This window comes from Balaenoptera physalus (assembly GCF_965194825.1).
Source record: "Balaenoptera physalus genome assembly, chromosome: 5".
Classification (NCBI taxonomy): domain Eukaryota; kingdom Metazoa; phylum Chordata; class Mammalia; order Artiodactyla; family Balaenopteridae; genus Balaenoptera; species Balaenoptera physalus.
The window spans coordinates 74358541-74376274 of NC_138884.1; the positions used below are offsets into that span (position 1 = coordinate 74358541).

The 17734-nt window shown below is 35.8% G+C and overlaps 2 protein-coding genes across 6 annotated transcripts in view; one reads left to right on the forward strand and one right to left on the reverse strand.

The window, feature by feature from the left end:
* The window catches only part of CRACD (capping protein inhibiting regulator of actin dynamics), a 384229-nt gene that overhangs the window by 45973 nt on the left and 320522 nt on the right, over window positions 1-17734 (reverse strand). The window contains exon 1 of one of the 4 annotated variants that reach the window (XM_082464426.1): window positions 4543-6554. The exons of 2 other annotated variants lie outside the window; for them this stretch is intronic. In XM_082464426.1, the coding sequence (XP_082320552.1) occupies window positions 4543-4924 (382 nt within the window). In that variant the 5' untranslated portion in view covers window positions 4925-6554. Of the gene's footprint in view, window positions 1-4542; window positions 6555-17734 lie in introns of those variants that run through there. One more of the 4 variants, XM_082464427.1, reaches the window with a different exon arrangement.
* Window positions 1-17734, forward strand: part of PPAT (phosphoribosyl pyrophosphate amidotransferase) — a 36926-nt gene that overhangs the window by 15777 nt on the left and 3415 nt on the right. Inside the window, exons 2-10 of one of the 2 annotated variants that reach the window (XM_082464483.1) lie at window positions 6582-6648; window positions 11197-11403; window positions 12418-12530; window positions 12634-12779; window positions 13308-13380; window positions 14270-14421; window positions 14893-15020; window positions 15983-16204; window positions 17412-17532. In XM_082464483.1, coding sequence (XP_082320609.1) covers window positions 6582-6648; window positions 11197-11403; window positions 12418-12530; window positions 12634-12779; window positions 13308-13380; window positions 14270-14421; window positions 14893-15020; window positions 15983-16204; window positions 17412-17532 — 1229 coding nt within the window. The remainder of the gene's footprint in view (window positions 1-6581; window positions 6649-11196; window positions 11404-12417; window positions 12531-12633; window positions 12780-13307; window positions 13381-14269; window positions 14422-14892; window positions 15021-15982; window positions 16205-17411; window positions 17533-17734) is intronic. The other variant, XM_082464484.1, reaches the window with a different exon arrangement.

Consider the following 17734-nt stretch of genomic DNA (forward strand, 5'->3'; position numbering starts at 1 on the left):
GGAAAATTAAAATTGGATTATAACTGATAATGCTAATAGTTTGAGTTGAATTTGTTCATATTCATGAAGGATTATAGATTTAGGGTAGATGCTTTTTGTAATAGTGGTATAATATGGTTTAAATATTTATGTACATAAAGAGAAATCTAATTTCTTCCATCCCATTGACATTTTGAACTTCCACTAGAATTGTTTGCTTATTTTATAAGTTTCTAGAGATGGTTGTAGTTAGTTTTCAAATTAAATTACATCTTTAAAATGAGGTATTTTCTTTTTTTTGTATTTTAGGTGCTTTAACATAGTTGGCCCTTTAAGTGATACTGGTAATGTGAGAGAGAAATCCTGCAATGAGATAATCAGAAAATCTTGTTTTATTGTCATATATGGTCAAATAGCTGAGTTTGTATGTATCTTATGTAACTAGTTGATGGATACATACTAAACTTTCCAGAAATTAATCTAAGTTTTGCTTAAATGGACCAAGGAATGTACCATTTAAAAGAACCATGCCAGCCTTGAAATATGAAGACATCCTTCCTTGATCTCCTTATATCATTTCCACATGTTTTTCTAATTTTGTTTTACTGAGTAACAGAAATAGCATTATATTTTACATTAGGAGATCAAATGTTAGGTATGATTTTGATGGTGTAAACGTTCATTTTAAAATCACTATTCACCATTATAATTACAAGGCATTACATTAAAGAATAAGAAAATGAATGCTGTTTATCATCTTAAAGATTATACTGGGGATTCTTATATTAAAAAAAAACAAGTGAAAAATAAGGGAAGTATCAGTGTTTTCAAATGGCATAATTATATAAATTTAAAACTCAAAATAAAAATTGTCAGTTTTTAAATCAAGTTTCATAATTATTTGAGGCTAAATTGCAGTTAGGGAATGTTTTGGATTTAGTTGGGAATATGGGAAATAAAAACCTGAAGTTACATAAGAATTCTCTTTAGAGAGAAGAACAAAAGATATTCATATCCCCAGGTAATTTAACAACTGAGCTTGATTAGAACAGCAAGGAAAGGTAGGGTTTGCTATTCTGTTATCTGCTTTAGGGCCTACTTTCATTTACTGAAAAGGTCCTGGAGCTGAACATATAGATGGGGGGAAAAAAGAGAAGCTCTCTCTCCCCAACTTCTTCAGGGGATGATTTCTCTTTTTTTTCCCTTAGGTTGGTCATTCCTAGCATGAATCCCAAAATTGTATGTCGGGGCCCCATGGCATGGAGATTTTAAACTGAAACACTTAAGTCATTATCCCTAATGCATTTGTATATAGGAAGAGGAGGGAAAGAGAGCGGAAACTTTCTTTCAGTGAAGGAATATGATTTGGCCGCAGTCAGCCAAAGGTATTCTGAGGGTGAGGATAATTACAATTTCCGGAACATGAAGCGTCTTAGAATTTGTATTTGGGTCTTTTGCCAAGGCTCAGTCAGACTACCTGCTGCCTAACAGAGGGGACCAGATCCTCTGTCCTTACCCCTTGCGTGAATGCGGTTGATCCCAACGGTAGAAAAGGCACGTTCATTTCCTTCCCTTCCTCTTTTTACCCTACACCAATAAAAATTCTACTGCTTCCACCAAAAACACCAGAAGACATTATAAATGAATTAGACCTGGAGAAAGGAGAGCTTTCTAAGCCTTAGAAAAGAAACGATGTGACTATGTTAAAACTTTCAACTTTTGTGGGTTTAATAAAAATCAGCCAAACTTGTAAGGCGAAAGAGGTCATGCAGATTTTTCTAAGACCTCAATTGACATGAACAGTCAATTTGTAAAACTGAATAAATATGTAGGAAAATGTTCCACAGCACTAGTAATTAAACTAATGCAAAGTAATTTATTGCATATACTGTTGTACTCTGTTCTTTATTAAATTAGCATACTCCATTATTTATTAAATTAGCAAAGTCTCTCCCCCTTTCAACCTCACTCCATAATCTTACTTGACAGGGTTCTATAAAAGGGACAGTCTCATTGTTAAAGTACAATTCTTTTGGAAAGCAGTTATTTTAGCAATATGTTTCAAAGTAATTATACCCCCCCCGACCAGAAATTGAACTCTGATAGTCTATCCTAAAGTAATAATTTTAAATATGGACAAAAGATAATTGATTGTAGGGAATTCCCTGGCGGTCCAGTGTTTAGGACGTGGCGCTTTCACTGCTGGGGCCCAGGTTCAATCCCTGGTCAGGGAACTAAGATCCCGGTGTGGCCAAAAAAAGAGAAAGGTAATCGATTGCAGCATCCGTTATATAAGGGGGCAAAGACCCAAACTCTGGTATATGCACTCAGTTAAATATTATGGAACCATTAAGTAACATTTAACCCTAAATTATGGTCAATTCTGGGTATAATTTAAAGATTATTTTAAACGTAAACAAAATGCTAATTTTTTTGTAATTTTATAATTTAAAAAATTGTATAAAAACAATCAGTGGTATTGTGGAAGATAATGTGAGAAGGGCCTGAAAACTAGGGAGGCCAGTTAAGAGGTTATCCTAATGTTCCATGCGATGATGAAGTTCTGGATGGTGGTAATGAAAATGGAGCAGAGAGATAAATTTATGAAACACATCAGTAGATTTTTTTTAAGGACTTAGTGACTGACAAAAAATCAAGGTTGTCTCAAACATTTCTATTTAAGTGACCAGAAATACAGTGATAGTAAGGTGGAAGCAATTTGTAGGAGGATCAGTTTTGATGGGGAAAGAGAGTTGGTTTTAGAACTGGGTGTTTGACATACCCTAAACATACATGGTTAAGGTGTATTGTGGGCCCTCTGCTTATGAGTGAAATGGGGAGTTTGGAGCCATGCAAGTAGCTGAAAGGGCTAGAAGGTCCCATTAAGAAGTGGAGATACTAGCATCACATCTTCATTACACCAATCTGTGGTTAAATCAAGGCCTTTCAGAAGCTCAGTGAGTGATTTACTTATTGTTAATCAATACTTAAAGCATTTAGATGATGATGAGTGCAGAGTGATTAACTGAATAAAATAATATAATTACTGTTTAACTTGGTAATGACTGCAAAACTTTCTCAGAATTTGGTTTGGTATTAGAAGTGTAAAGGCAGTAAGTTGGGTGGATTTTTTACCAAAGGATTTTATTATTGAGCTTTAAACACGAAGTTCAGATAACCCAAGTTAACTCAACTGTAATCTCTCATCTTTAACCCCCCTTCTTATTTGGTACCTTTATTATACCACTTACCACTTTCTTTTGGGTTACATTTATTCACAATTCCCTCCTTTCTGTGGTTATATCCATGAATGCATGTAACTCACTGCTTTGCACACGGTGTACACAGACAGTAGGTATTAAACAGATTTTGAATTGAATTGAACAACTCTGTTCTTAAAAATAGCTACTCTAAGATTTTGGCCATGGGAGAAATCTCATTACTGCCATTGATTTTTCCCAATTTGCCTAGTGATGCATTCGGCTGTCACAGTGAGCAAATTCTATGTAAATAGTGTTGGGTTTAACAACACAACAGCTCAAGAACCTTGTTTTAATAAGGCATATATTATTTTGCAGATATTGTATTTTTTGCAGATTAAAGGTTTGTGGCAACCCTGTGTCAAGCAAGCCTGTTAGCGCCATTTTTCCAACAGCATGCTCGTTTCGGGTCTCTGTGTCACATTTTGGCAACTCTCAAGATATTTCAAACTATTTAATTGTATTATGGTGATCTGTGATCAGTGATCTTTGATGTTACTGCTACAACTCACTGAAAGCTAAAATGATGGTTAGCATTTTTTTAGCAATGAAGTATTTTTTAATTAAGGTATATACATTGGGTTTTTTTTAGACCTAATGCTGTTACACATTTAATAGACTACAGTATAGTGTAAACATACTGTATATGCACTGTGAAACCAAAAAGTTTGTGTGACTTGCCTTGTTGGGATATTTGCTTTATTGCAGAGGTCTAGAGCTGAACCCACAATATCCCTGAGATATGCCAGTATTTAAATCATTTAATCATAAATCATTTAATCTATCAAATCTATTTGTTTTACTTACTGTTAAAATGGAGATGTTCTTCCAAACAAGTATTGAAGTTCTTTATCAGTTATTAGTACTTTAGTGCTTTTATTTATAAATTTAGGAAAATGGGAACATAATATAGAGCAGAAAGTTCTGTCTTATTTGGAGCTGTGGGAAAACAACAGTTGAGCAATATTTTTTTTTTTTCACGACTCATAAAATTAAGACTTAAAATATTTTCAGAACCCAAGCCATTTTCCAAAAACTGCATCAGCATGGGTAAGGAGCAGTTGGCACTAGCAGTTGGTGTCATTTTAATGTGTTTTTTCTGTATTTTACAGATTTTTTAAATGGTTGGCATTAAACTCTTTTTTAAAATTAATTTTTACCTTGTGCAAAATAGCATATACATAACAGGTCAGTTATTTTTCTCAACCTTGATATTTCAGGCTATATTTATCATATGGACTCAAGTCTGGTTCTTTTACAGTTTGTTAGGTAAAAACAAAAGAATGGTACTTTTTCTTTTTACCTTCAGTGATCTCTGGAGCTGTACTTTGGCTCAGCGTTGCCAGGCACCTGTCATTTGCATCTTCCTCTGTTAATTGTGTGGCAGGTTCATACTGCAGGATCGCATCCAAATCATGGAAGAACTTCATAGTTTTAGAGCTGTCTCCAGAGTTGTGGGCATATTTAACTGTTCTGTATTCATATTTGAGATTTTTGTACTTTGCCCGGCACTGTTTCCAATCTCTGTATACTCCTAGTGCTTGCAGCCTTTTAGCAATGTAGATAAATATTCCTTTATTTCTCAGTGTTCCATAAAGTTGTTTTCGTATATTTTTTTCTGCCCAGATACTTAGCAAAGCTTTAACCTCTTCCTCAGTCCAGTGCTTTCCTGCTCCACTCTCCATGTTGAAAGTGACCTGGAAATGATTCACTATTTCTAGCCAAGGTTTTGTTTCCTAGGAAACCAGACGGCTGGTTGTCAATAAGCTCTGAAGAGCTGAAAGGATCTAGTTTAACTGGTTCAAGCTGCCTGAGGGGAGTAACTTGAGAAACTGCCAAATAAGCAGGCTTTGTGATTAAAGAAGCCTGGACCTAAATGATTCCTAATGTTATTCATTTCAGCTTTAAAGGAAAAATTACCCTTAAGAGGAAAGGGAAAGAAAACTTTTTTTGTGTTTATTTCTAGTTTACTATATGATTGTTGATTTTTTGTTTGTTTGTTTTGGAAATGGTTGGCAGAGGTTCTTTCTGCCCTAAGGTTTATGGCTAACATTTTTATTTCTCCTCTGATATGAATCACTTAGTCTTTGAACATTGGTTAACTACAAACCACATCATTTCACTAAATAAATAAATCCTAAGTCACAAATGATTCATTTATATAGGATGTAGAGTATTATGCATGTCTGTTTTCAGCATAATAGTTCATAGTATTTAAAGCATTGGTAAGCTTTTAGTAAAATTTAAAGCATTTAGTAAAATCACTTCAATTTTAATTTTTTAGATTTTTACTTTGCAAGTACATTTAATGTTGTAGTTTTTCTTGTCGTTAAAATGTCTGAACAATTACAATTTTGGAAAAGATCCTTTTTACCAAATAAATCATGTATTAATTGTTAATGTATACATACATATTATGGTAGAGATTTACTTTTTATTTCTACCCTGATATATATTCTTTGGAACAAAAATTTGTTAATAAACATCTAGTATTTATAGCACTTGTTCAGAACTATTAAAAATTGTTGAGCACTTTGAACCTTTATTGTATCTTTTGAGTTTGTACTCCACTGTGGTGCAGATCCTCTAAGTCTTACCAGTGTGTTACCCTACCTAGCTAGAAGCCTAGCTTCTGGCTTTCTTTGTATCATCACCTAAAAATACTAATGCAGGAAATGAGATACAGAGTGCCTCATCAGCTTGGGGTTTTTTGAAGTAGCATTTATTTTCTGAAGACAAAAGTGATAGATATTTGTCAGAAAAAATTTGATGAGTGCAAAAAGCAAAACAAAACAAAAAAATAAATTTTGTTCATAATTCCAGTACCCACAAGCATTTTACCTGCTATTTTATTTGGAGCTTTTTATTTATATCTACATACTCAACCTTATTTAGAGGTCACATAATACAGAGGTTAGAAGTACAAGTTTTGAAGTCAGATTGTCTGTGTTCTAATCCTGGCCGTGCCACCATTCTCTGTGTGGCATTAGACAAGTTACTTCTGTTTCTTTAGTGTTGTCCTTTTCTGTAAAATGTGAATGGTAATCATAGTACCTACTTTAGAGAATTGTTTTCAAAGCCTAATAAATTAGATCATTCATGTAAATGCTTAGGACAGTGCCTGGCATATTAGTTAGAACTCAGTCTCATCTGCTGCTATTGCTAATTGTTGTCATTGTCATCATCATGACATGATGTGGAAGTGGCACTAGTGCTAGTAGCATTTACTGTGTTGTCAGACTGAGTTCATGGATGTTATTGAGAAAAGTATGTTTCATAAAAGTCATTAAGAAGCTTATCAATGGGGTAAATTTAACAGCTGATACCTTTTTATATTCACAGGGGTCAGGAGAGTGCTGGTATTGTGACCAGTGATGGGAATTCGATACCAACATTCAAAACACACAAGGTATAGTTAAGCATTAAAAAATGTTGAGTATAAAGGTAACAATAGCCCAAAGATAACTAGTATATAGTGGTGAGGGGAGGAACTTTGAATAAAAATAATCTGTAATTAGAAGTATAGTTGACCCTTGAACAATGCAGGTTATGGACGCTGACCTTCGTGCAGTCCAGTATCTGCATATATCTTTTGACTCCCCCAAAACTTAACCACAAATAGCCTACTGTTGACGGGAAACCTTAACTGATAACATAAACAGTTGATTAACACATATTTTGTATGTCATATGTATTATATACCGTTCTTACAATAAAGTAAGCTAGAGAAAAGAAAATATTATTAAAATCATAAAGGAGAGAAAATACATTTACAGTATAGTACTGCCTTTATCGATACAATAAGCTTATGTTGTCTTTTTACAAGATAAATTCTGTCGGTACCTATGTTAATGTAGTCTTAATAATATAGAACACTGTATATGTTATATGTATTACTAACACTAGACCTCAAAAATGAAAAGATAATGTAAAAAAATTCATATTGATAGGTATAACAATTCATGCATTGGTAACAAAGAAGCAGCAATATGATTGCTTTATGGTTGCCTAGCCTATACACTAATAAATGAATCGTTATAAAATATCACTCACTTTATGCCTATGTAAGGATGGGCTATCCGCTTTAATACCGTCTTGCACATGATGTTGTACACGACGACTACTTAGGCAATGGTGATGGTGGTGACACAAAAATGTCTCATACGGTTTTTGCTGTACAGTTACTAGATTTTCACAAGAAGACTCTCACACGTCCACAACAGATAAGTTTATTAACTGTACAGTATGTTGATGATTCACTATTCATTAAGTGGAAGTGGATCATCATAAAGGACTTCATCCTAGTAGTCTTCATTCCTAATGAGTAGGCTGAGGAGGAGGAGGAAGAGGAGGGATTGGTCTTGCTGTCCCAGGTGTGGAAGAGGTGGAGGAGGTGGGAAGGGGAGGCAGGAGAGGCAGGTACACTGTATGTAACTTGATGGGAATATGTCATAATTTCTGTCTGACTTTTTTGCTTTTTTAATTTCTCCCAGAATGTTTCTATGTGGTACCAATCGTTCCACGGTTTGCTTTAGTTTCAGTGCCTCTATCATAGAAGGGTCCATGTTGTAAAAGAAGTCCAAAAAGAGTCTTGAATAATCGGAACCCTACTGCCAGAGTGTCAGTTTGTTTCTGGCACTGCTTCTTCTGTGTCTTATTCCTCATCATCTGGCACTGGTTCGAAAGCACTCATCTCCACCAAGTCATCTTCTGTTAATTCCTCTGGTATGGTGACTGTTCCCTCTTGAATTTCTCTAAGATCCTTATCTTCACCTTCATCCCACACAACTTCATCCCATCCCATTTTTATTTATTTATATATTTATTTTTATTTTTTATTTTTTTGCCATATCCACAATCTTTTTCATGATTTCTTTGACTGGTTCTGTCGTAAATCCTGTGAAGTCGTGCACAACATCTGGACACAGTTTTCTCCAGCAGGAACTTATTGTTTCGGGCCTGACGGCTTTTCCAGCTTTTTCTCTAACAACAGCGGCATCTTCAGTGGTGTAATCCTTCCAGTCTTCCATGATGTTCTTTCTGTTGGGTTTGTCTTCCATGGCGTAGACAGTCCTCTCCATACAGTACCTTGTGTAATGAGCCTTGAAGGTCCTTATGATCCCCTGATAAGGAGGCTGAATTAGAGATATGTTTGGCGGCAAGCACACCACTTTGACCGCTTGGGTCTGACCGTGTTGAACTCATGGGGTTCTGGGTGGCAGGGGCGTTGTCCAATATCAAAAGAACTTTAAAAGTCAATCCCTTACTAGCAAGGTACTTCCTGACTTCAGGGATAAAGCATTGATGGAACCAGTCCAGAAAAAGTGTTCTTGTTGTGCAGGCTTTCTTGTTGTACAACCATGAGTTAAAAGACTAGCAGCCGGACTTCCCTGGTGGTGCAGTGGTTAAGAATACACCTGTCGGGCTTCCCTGGTGGCGCAGTGGTTGAGAATCTGCCTGCCAATGCAGGGGACACGGGTTCGAGCCCTGGTCTGGGAAGATCCCACATGCCGCGGAGCAGCTGGGCCTGTGAGCCACAATTACTGAGCCTGCGCATCTGGAGCCTGTGCTCCGCAACAAGAGAGGCCGCGATAGTGAGAGGCCTGCGCACCGCAATGAAGAGTGGCCCCCGCTCTAGAGAAAGCCAGGGAAGCCACAACTAGAGAAAGCTCTCGCACAGAAACGAAGACCCAACACAGCCATAAATAAATAAATAAATAAAAATTTGTTAAAAAAGGAATACGCCTATCAACGCAGGGGACACGGGTTCAAGCCCTGGTCCAGGAAGACCCCATATGCCGCAGAGCAACTAAGCCCATGCACCACAACTACTGAGCCTGCGCTCTAGAGCCTGTGAGCCACAACTACTGAGCCAGCATGCCACAACTACTGAAGCCCGCACGCCTAGAGCCCGGGCACCGCAACAAGAGAAGCCACTGCAATGATAAGCCTGTGCAACACAACGAAGAGTAACCCCTGCTCTCTACAACTAGAGAAAGCCCGCATGCAGCAACAAAGACCCAACACAGCCAAAAATAAATAAATAAATAAATTTATTTATTTAAAAAAAAAAAAGACTAGCAGGTGCTGTTTATCTTTTCCCCTCAAGGCTCGGGGGTTAGCAGCTTTATAGATAAGGGCAGTCCTGATCCTAAACCCCACTGCATTTGCACAAAACAGGAGAGTTAGCTTATCCCTTACTGCGTTAAATCCTGGTGCTTGCATTGCTTCACTTCCTTACTGATAAATGTCCTTTGTGGTATTTTATTTCCCACAGTAGGGCACTTTTGCGTTAAAACCTGTTTTTTTTTTTGCGTTAAAAACCTGTTCAGGCAGATATCCTTTCTCCTCAGTGATTTTCTTAATGCTGTCTGGGAACTTGTCTGCTGCCCCTTGGTCTGCAGAAGTCACTTCTCCTGTCATCTTGACATTGTTTAAGCTAAATCTCTTCCTAAAAGTATCCAACCATCTTTTGCTGGCATTTAATTCTGCAGCTTTAGATCCTTCACCTTCCTTTTGCATTGCCATCATATAATGACTTCACTTTTTCTCGAATCATATTAGATAGGTATGCCTTTCTCATAACAATCATGCACCCACATAAAAGCTGCATTTTCAATATGAGATAAAAGGGTATTTCACAAAAAGTGCAAGATTTTTGTGCCTGCTGGTGTAGCTGCATAACGGCTTCACATATTTCCTTTTCTTTTTTTTTACAATGGTCTTTATGCTGGATTCATTTATCTTGAAATGGTGGGGCAGCCGCAGCTGCAGACCTTAATCTACAGTAGACATCAAGCAATCCAACTTCTTCTTGTAAAGTCGTGACTGCTTCTTGGGAGCACTTTCAGCATCACTAGTGGCACTTTGTTTGGGTCCCACGGTGTTACTCAAGGTTTACGGTGTTGCACTAAACACGAAGAAAAATACGCAGGAACTGGGAGAGGAGACATTTTACTGCAATAGGCAACTTGAGGTAGAGATGAAGGGCTCACCCGGAGAGGATTAGTGTCACATGGCATTTTAAGTGGGTACTTGCAGCACTTGAGCTCCCTGCAATATTAACAGGAGGGGGCTCCGAAATTATTACAGTATTACTGTACGGACTGCAGTTCATTTTATGCAGTTATGATGTAATACTGCACCTTTATGTTTGTTTACATTTCTCGAAACAGCAAATAGCACAGTTTATGGTTTGTGTTTGTTGTGTGCATAAGTTTTGATAAATGTTAACATTTTATAATAGGATTGTGTATATTTTGTGGCAGTAAATGATAAAATAGACTAGTATATACATATATTTTACTCATGACATACCTATCTTTTTCTTAATTTTTTTCAGTTACTGTAGGCTACACGGCTCATCTGCCAAGTATTATTAAATTGTTGCAAATCTCCAAAAAAATTTTCTGATACATTTATTGAAAAAAATCCATGAAAAAGTGGACCTGTGCAGTCCAAGCCTATATCGTTCAAGGGTCAACCATTTCTATTTGTCATTTCTATTTTTATTTCTCTCCCAGTGATGATTTGCTAGACTGACTCAGACAAGTCATTTATTTGAATACTTTAACATGCTTTAATTTAAAATTACAAATAATTTAGTTTATTGTATTTGACAAATGTTAGCTTAGTACATCTGTTCTTCAATGTTTTATCAAAAAGTATCCTATAAAACAAGCACTTCAACATTGTGACTACATTAAATACCACTGAATTTTTCACTTTAAAATGGTTAATTTTATGTTATGTGAATTTCACCTCAAATATATATTTTAATGCATCACAGTTCTTACAATTAGGTTAGTCCCTTTTTTTTTTTTTAAGATTAGAATTCTGAAGCACAGAGAAATTAAGTGAACTGCATTTTGTAATTTGGGATTGTCTGAGCAGAGACATATAAAAATGCTACTAGTGTTTTTTTCCCTAAAATGAGCTCTTACTTTGACTTTGCAAGGGAATGGGTCTTGTAAATCACGTCTTTACTGAAGACAATTTGAAGAAATTATATACTTCAAATCTTGGAATTGGACACACGAGGTACGCCACTACAGGAAACTGTGAATTAGAAAATTGCCAGCCCTTTGTTGTTGAAACACTTCATGGGAAAATAGCTGTGGCACATAATGGTGAATTGGTAAATGCTGCTCGCTTAAGGAAAAAGGTAAGGTTTTTTTAATGCTTTTTTCATGATTGTAATAAATTACTGAAAAGAAGTTATTGAGGAATTTGGAAAAGGGTATTATCCTATTGTTGCTACCTGTTATCTAACTGCAAAGAACAACTGTATCAGAATTAGCTGGAGTACTTGTTATAATTACAGATTCTAAGAGATTCCTCCCCAGAGTCTGGGGAGGGACTGGTTGCTGAGTCTGCATTTTAATATGCTCCTAAGGTGATTCTGATGCACTGCTTTGGAGTTGAGATTTGGAAAATTGATTTAAGTATTCCCAGAACTTTGTCCTGCCCTCTTCTTAAGCTCTGGCATTGTCATTACAATAATACAGTTTTTTTCCTCCGAAATGAAAAATTTTTTTTTATTCAGACAATTTAATAAATATAAATATGAAGTAAAAATTATTTAAAAACTCACTATTTAGAGGTACCACTGGAAATTCAATTCTAAACAATACCCAGGTCATTATTTTCTGCCTAACGCCTTACCCAGATGCTAGACTTCACCTCTGCGCATTTCGCTGCATCAGGGATGATCAGTGAGGATGGGTAGCCACCGTCACCACCACCAAAAAACCTGAGTTGAGAGTCTGCATTGCAGTGTGCCACTCTTACGGGAATGTGTCCTATCTGTCAGGAGTGTCGAGGGCTGAAAAAGTTAGAACCATAATCCCAAACCCTCATGCCTTCTCCATCCCCCTCCTCCAGCCACCCACTGCAGGTCTACATTCCATCAAACTTAGTTTTCAAAAGCTTTCCTGTATACCTCCTAAAGCACTTTTTTTTCCCCCTTTTTTTATTTGAAAAGATTCAGAGACTTCCCATTGCCTCCAGCAGCGGTTCTCCATTATTACGCATACATACCTACCATTGGTAGGATGCAGGATTCCGTAACTGAGCATCTACACGATGCCTGATCTCTTCCTGTGATGGCAGGCTATTGGGTTAGGGGTGAGTTAAAGCTTCCCCTCTAATGATTGCAACTTTTCTCCTTTCCAAATAGCTTCTGCGTCATGGTATTGGTCTGTCAACAAGTTCTGATAGCGAAATGATCACCCAGTTACTGGCGTATACCCCTCCTCAGGAACAAGATGACACCCCAGACTGGGTGGCAAGGTAATGGTAAAAGTAGGCTGAGTGTGCAGCTCTGGTAATGAGAGCTTGGTCTTGCATGTGTTTATAACTAAAATTATTCATTCAATTATTTAATTGATTCCAGGATTAAAAACTTAATGAAGGAAGCACCCACGGCATACTCGCTGATTATAATGCACAGAGATGTGATTTATGCAGTACGAGATCCTTATGGAAATCGTCCTCTGTGCATTGGTCGTCTTATTCCTGTATCTGATATAAATGATAAAGGTAATGAACTTCAAAAGAAATATAATTTTATAATGCTTTCCCAAGTCATTGTCCTACTATTGGCACACCCTGAAATCTTTAGGTATAAGGAGCTTATTGAGTAAAAGCTAGGTAAAAAAGAAAAAAATGGCATTTAGTTTTCAAAGTACGTTTCCTTGAGTATTTCTGAGCTGAGCCATTTTTAATATATTTAATGGACATTCCTGTTTTGTCCTGTCTGAGTGGCCTATTCATATCCTTTGCCCAGCTTTTTCGTTTGTGCAGTATGATTTCAGTGATTTTCTTTTTGACTTATCAGATGTCTTATTCAAGCCATGAAACCATATTGTTTGAAGGAATCTTGGGATTATTAATTTTATCTTTGCTTCTAGTCAAATGAGGAACCATATGCTCTTAAAGTCACAGTAATGGATATTCTATGAGCTCTTTTGCTTACCTATTTGGTGTTTAACTGTTCTCTTGAAATACATATCCTCTTTTAAAATTTCTTGAATTTAGTAACTGAATCGATTGTCTTGTGATTTACAGAAAAAAAATCTTCAGAAACAGAAGGATGGGTGGTGTCTTCAGAATCTTGTAGCTTTTTATCTATTGGTGCAAGGTAAGTTGTATCTCACTCAGCAGATCAACTTTTTCCACATCAATAAAAAAAATTTTTTTGTTTCTGATATCTGCAAGAATACATGTTTATAAATGCAGTTCCTTTTGTACATTGTGCTCAGCAGTTGCACTGACATTAATGACCCAGTAATACCTTCTAATCCTGGAACTGGCATCCTGTTTTCAAAATACCATGAGACTTATTTTAGAAAGGAAGAATCTCCTCAACAAGTAATAGTTATGAGCAAAAAATTTAAGCCAGGATAAAAATGTTCTCTTTAGCCTTCATGTTTTTAAAAATCAATAAAATATAGAGCTTTTAATGTTTTAAATTCTAAATTTGAATTTAAGGGTAACAGATTTATGGAAATTACTGCTGGAGGAATACTAGTTTTTTTTTTTTTAATAAATTTATTTATTTAGTTGTTTTTATTTTTGGCTGCATTGGGTCTTTGTTGCTGTGTGCGGGCTTTCTCTAGTTGCAGCGAGCGGGGGCTACTCTTTGTTGCAGTGCGCGGGCTTCTCATTGTCATGGCTTGTCTTGTCAGGGAGCATGGGCTCTAGGTGCGGGCTTCAGTAGTTGTGGCTCATGGGCTCTAGAGCACAGGCTCAGTAGTTGTGGCGCACGGGCTTAGTTGCTCCGTGGCATGTGGGATCCTCCTGGGCCAGGGATCAAACCCGTGTCCCCTGCATTGGCAGGCAGATTCTTAACCACGGTGCCACCAGGGAAGCCCAGGAATACTACTTTTTAATTTTTTAAGCCAATAGACTTTATATTAAATTGAGCCATTTTTCCTTTATAAGGGAAGGGACTCTGTGTGCTTTATAATAGATAATTTGCCTTAATTTGACTGGTTTATTTATAGTCTTCTTTAATATTGTTTCCCAAGATATTACCGTGAAATCTTGCCTGGAGAAATTGTGGAAATATCCAGACATAATGTCCAAACTCTTGATATTATACCAAGGTCTGAAGGAAACCCAATGGCTTTCTGTATCTTTGAATATGTTTATTTTGCAAGACCAGATAGTATATTTGAAGGTAAGTAAAATATCTCTAACTATTGATATAAATCTATTATTTACCTCATTGAAACATGGCAATTCTTGGGCCCAAAGGCTTACCTGGCTCTTTGAAGGCACATAGTTATATGTTGTGAATTTTGGGACTGAGCTTACAAGTCATAAGATCACAGTTTTTCCTTTTCATCTGACTCTTGGATTTTGTTTTCCTTTTAGGAGTAAGGATTATGATTTTCAGATATGTATTAAGGTTAATTCTTTTTTTAAAGAGTGAATTCCCCCAGTTTATGTGTTTCCACTTCAGTGGTTTTTTGTCTTGCTTTTCTTTTTCAATTAATTTATTTATTTATTTATTTTTGGCTGTGTTGAGTCTTCACTGCTGCACGCTCAATTCTATAGAGTTCTAACAAGCTAGTTTCTTAGAATAGTGATATTATGCTGTGCTATATTATAGTAAGTAAAAATTTATTTCCTTTTCCAAACATTCCAGACCAAATGGTTTACACAGTAAGATACCGTTGTGGTCTGCAGCTGGCAATTGAAGCCCCTGTGGATGCGGATTTAGTTAGCACTGTCCCGGAATCTGCTACGCCTGCTGCCCTTGGTTACGCAGCAAAGGTATTTTCTCTTAATTAACACACAGTGAATTGCTCATTTAGCACTGAGATTAGAAATCCATGTATATAAATAGAAACTCATCAGTTTATTGTAAGGAAAAAGAAAGTGTTGGTTCCTTTGCAAGAGTTACTTATTTTCCAGCCTTTTCATTCAGTGGCACTATTTTTTAATGGGTCCACAAAAAGTTGACCCAAAGACTAGGAAAACGATCCCCTTCATTTTAAACAAATAATATCATGACTATATATAGAATTTAGTGGTACTATTTGCTTATTATTAAGTACCCTCACAAGCCACTGGTGTATTTATTCCCTACTGAATGTGGGTGATAATAAAGTTGTTTATGTTAATTTTGTATAATGTTCTTAGTACTATGCTTAATTTCATTTTTCATAACCAGTTAGAATGTGTAATTATAGTGATCCTGGTGTATAATACCCAACATTCACTACGTTGGAAAGTTTAGTTTGTGAATTTTTAACAGAAATAATATGCATACATTTTAGAGAAGTATTACCTTGTTAGATGGGTAAGTCACCTCCTGTCCCTCAGAAAGTATCTCCTTAGCCTACTGGTTTTAATTCATTTCCAGCTGACAGTTTTTAAATATGTGAATTTTTCTGACAGTGCTTTATTCTTTGTCATGTGTTCACATTCTTGGTGTTTTTTTCCAAGATAGAGAAATAATATTTGTTTAAGAAAGAAGCATTACAAATTCTAGCAAAATGAATTGTTTTTCCTACTAAGTAGAGGACTTTCAATAATTTTTCTTTTTGCGTTTTCTTCCCTACAGTTTAAATAGTGAAGGAAAATTATAATCTGATGATGGAGAGCTCAGAATAACAACCACATTTAAAATTTTTTACATACATGTTATAATGGAAACATGACCTAGAGAAAACAGAACCCTAGAGTTCTCTGTATATGTGCTACTCATTGTCCTTTTATTCCTTCTCTGTCAGTGTGGGCTTCCATATGTGGAGGTGCTATGTAAAAACCGGTATGTAGGAAGAACATTCATTCAGCCAAACATGAGGTTAAGACAACTTGGTGTTGCGAAAAAATTTGGAGTATTGTCGGACAACTTTAAAGGCAAAAGAATTGTTCTTGTAGATGATTCAATTGTGAGAGGCAATACCATTTCACCCATAATCAAATTGCTCAAAGAATCTGGTGCAAAAGAGGTAAGTAATGTTAAAACACCTATCCTGAAGCACCAATAATTACAATATGATAGTCATGAAAATTTTATGTTAAAATTTTTATAAACCTAATTTTAAAACTAACAGACCACAAAATAGAATACTTTTAAATTTGTAGAGTATTGATTACTTTTTCTTTTTGAAGATATAGAAGCAATCCTAGTGTAATAAATTTGACACATTAGGTTATATTTTCAAATCTCAAAGCGTATTCTAACTAAATAGTTCAGTAATTCAAATTACTGAAGTGAGATGTCATTTACAGCTAATAGTTGATCAGATTTAGAAATAAAATCTATTGTGGAGAAAATGGTATAGAAAGCAGTATGACAGTCTATTTAGAAAGCAAGTTCAGATCCATTACAATAGTAAAAAAGAATAGATACAAATAAACAAACAAAAGAACTGGAAATAGGTCATATATCTACCAGCAGGAAATAATTTAGTAAATTGATACATCAGTATGATGAAATACGATGCAACCTTTAAAAACTATAATTATGAAGACTGCAAAACACGGGAAAATCTTTGCTGTTACAAGAAAGGTAAAAAGTAAATGTGGACACTGATTATAGCTGTGTAAATGTTCCTGACAAAAGGCAGAAAATAATGATAGATAAAAAAAATAGACAAACATAGCTCTTTGTAGTAGTAGTAAGGTTTTTATTATATCCTGGTAGATGTTATTTTTCTTTTAAAAAAGGTAAAATAAGAGGTAGGCAAAGGTGCCATTCAAGTGTTAGAAGAGAATGAAGGTGGTCCTAGGAATATAATCAATTAGAAATGACAGATCAGAAGAAAGCAAGGTCCTTGTTAGTAGGTGACAGAAGGAAACAATGGGCATCTCTGTAAAAAGAACCCTTTACAAGTGGCTAACATTATGAAATTCTTGTTCAGGACACTTTGGAGTCTAGGACAGGGCTGCTCAAGTAGGATTCTTGGTAATGAATTAATTCTAAAAGTAGTTCTGAGTGAACACTGGAGTTCTATATGTATATCACATGATTTTCTAGGATTCTTTTCCACCTATTATAGTGAAAGAAATTTTTTAGTATGCTTTATTACCCGTATGTTGTTAAAGTATTCTGTAAAACAATTTTATGTTGTATTTGTCAATGACAGAATTTTGCATAATTGTTCTTACAGTGAATGTCAAACTAATGAATGTGTGAAATGATTTCTTTCCAAGGTACACATTCGCGTAGCTTCACCACCAATTAGATATCCATGCTTCATGGGAATAAACATACCAACAAAAGAAGAGCTTATTGCCAATAAACCAGAATTTGAGCATATCTCAGATCATCTAGGTAGGTATTACAATTCTGTAACATTTTATCTTTATTCATTTATTAACAGAAAATCCAAGCTTGTTCATCTTTACACTTTTAATAAAAAATAGTGTTCAGTATTTATTGAAAGTAAATGTTGTATGTGTTGAGCAGATGAATAGTGAGAGAGCCTGATATGTGTGGACACCATAGTGAGAGCTGTGATGGAGAGCTAGGCTAA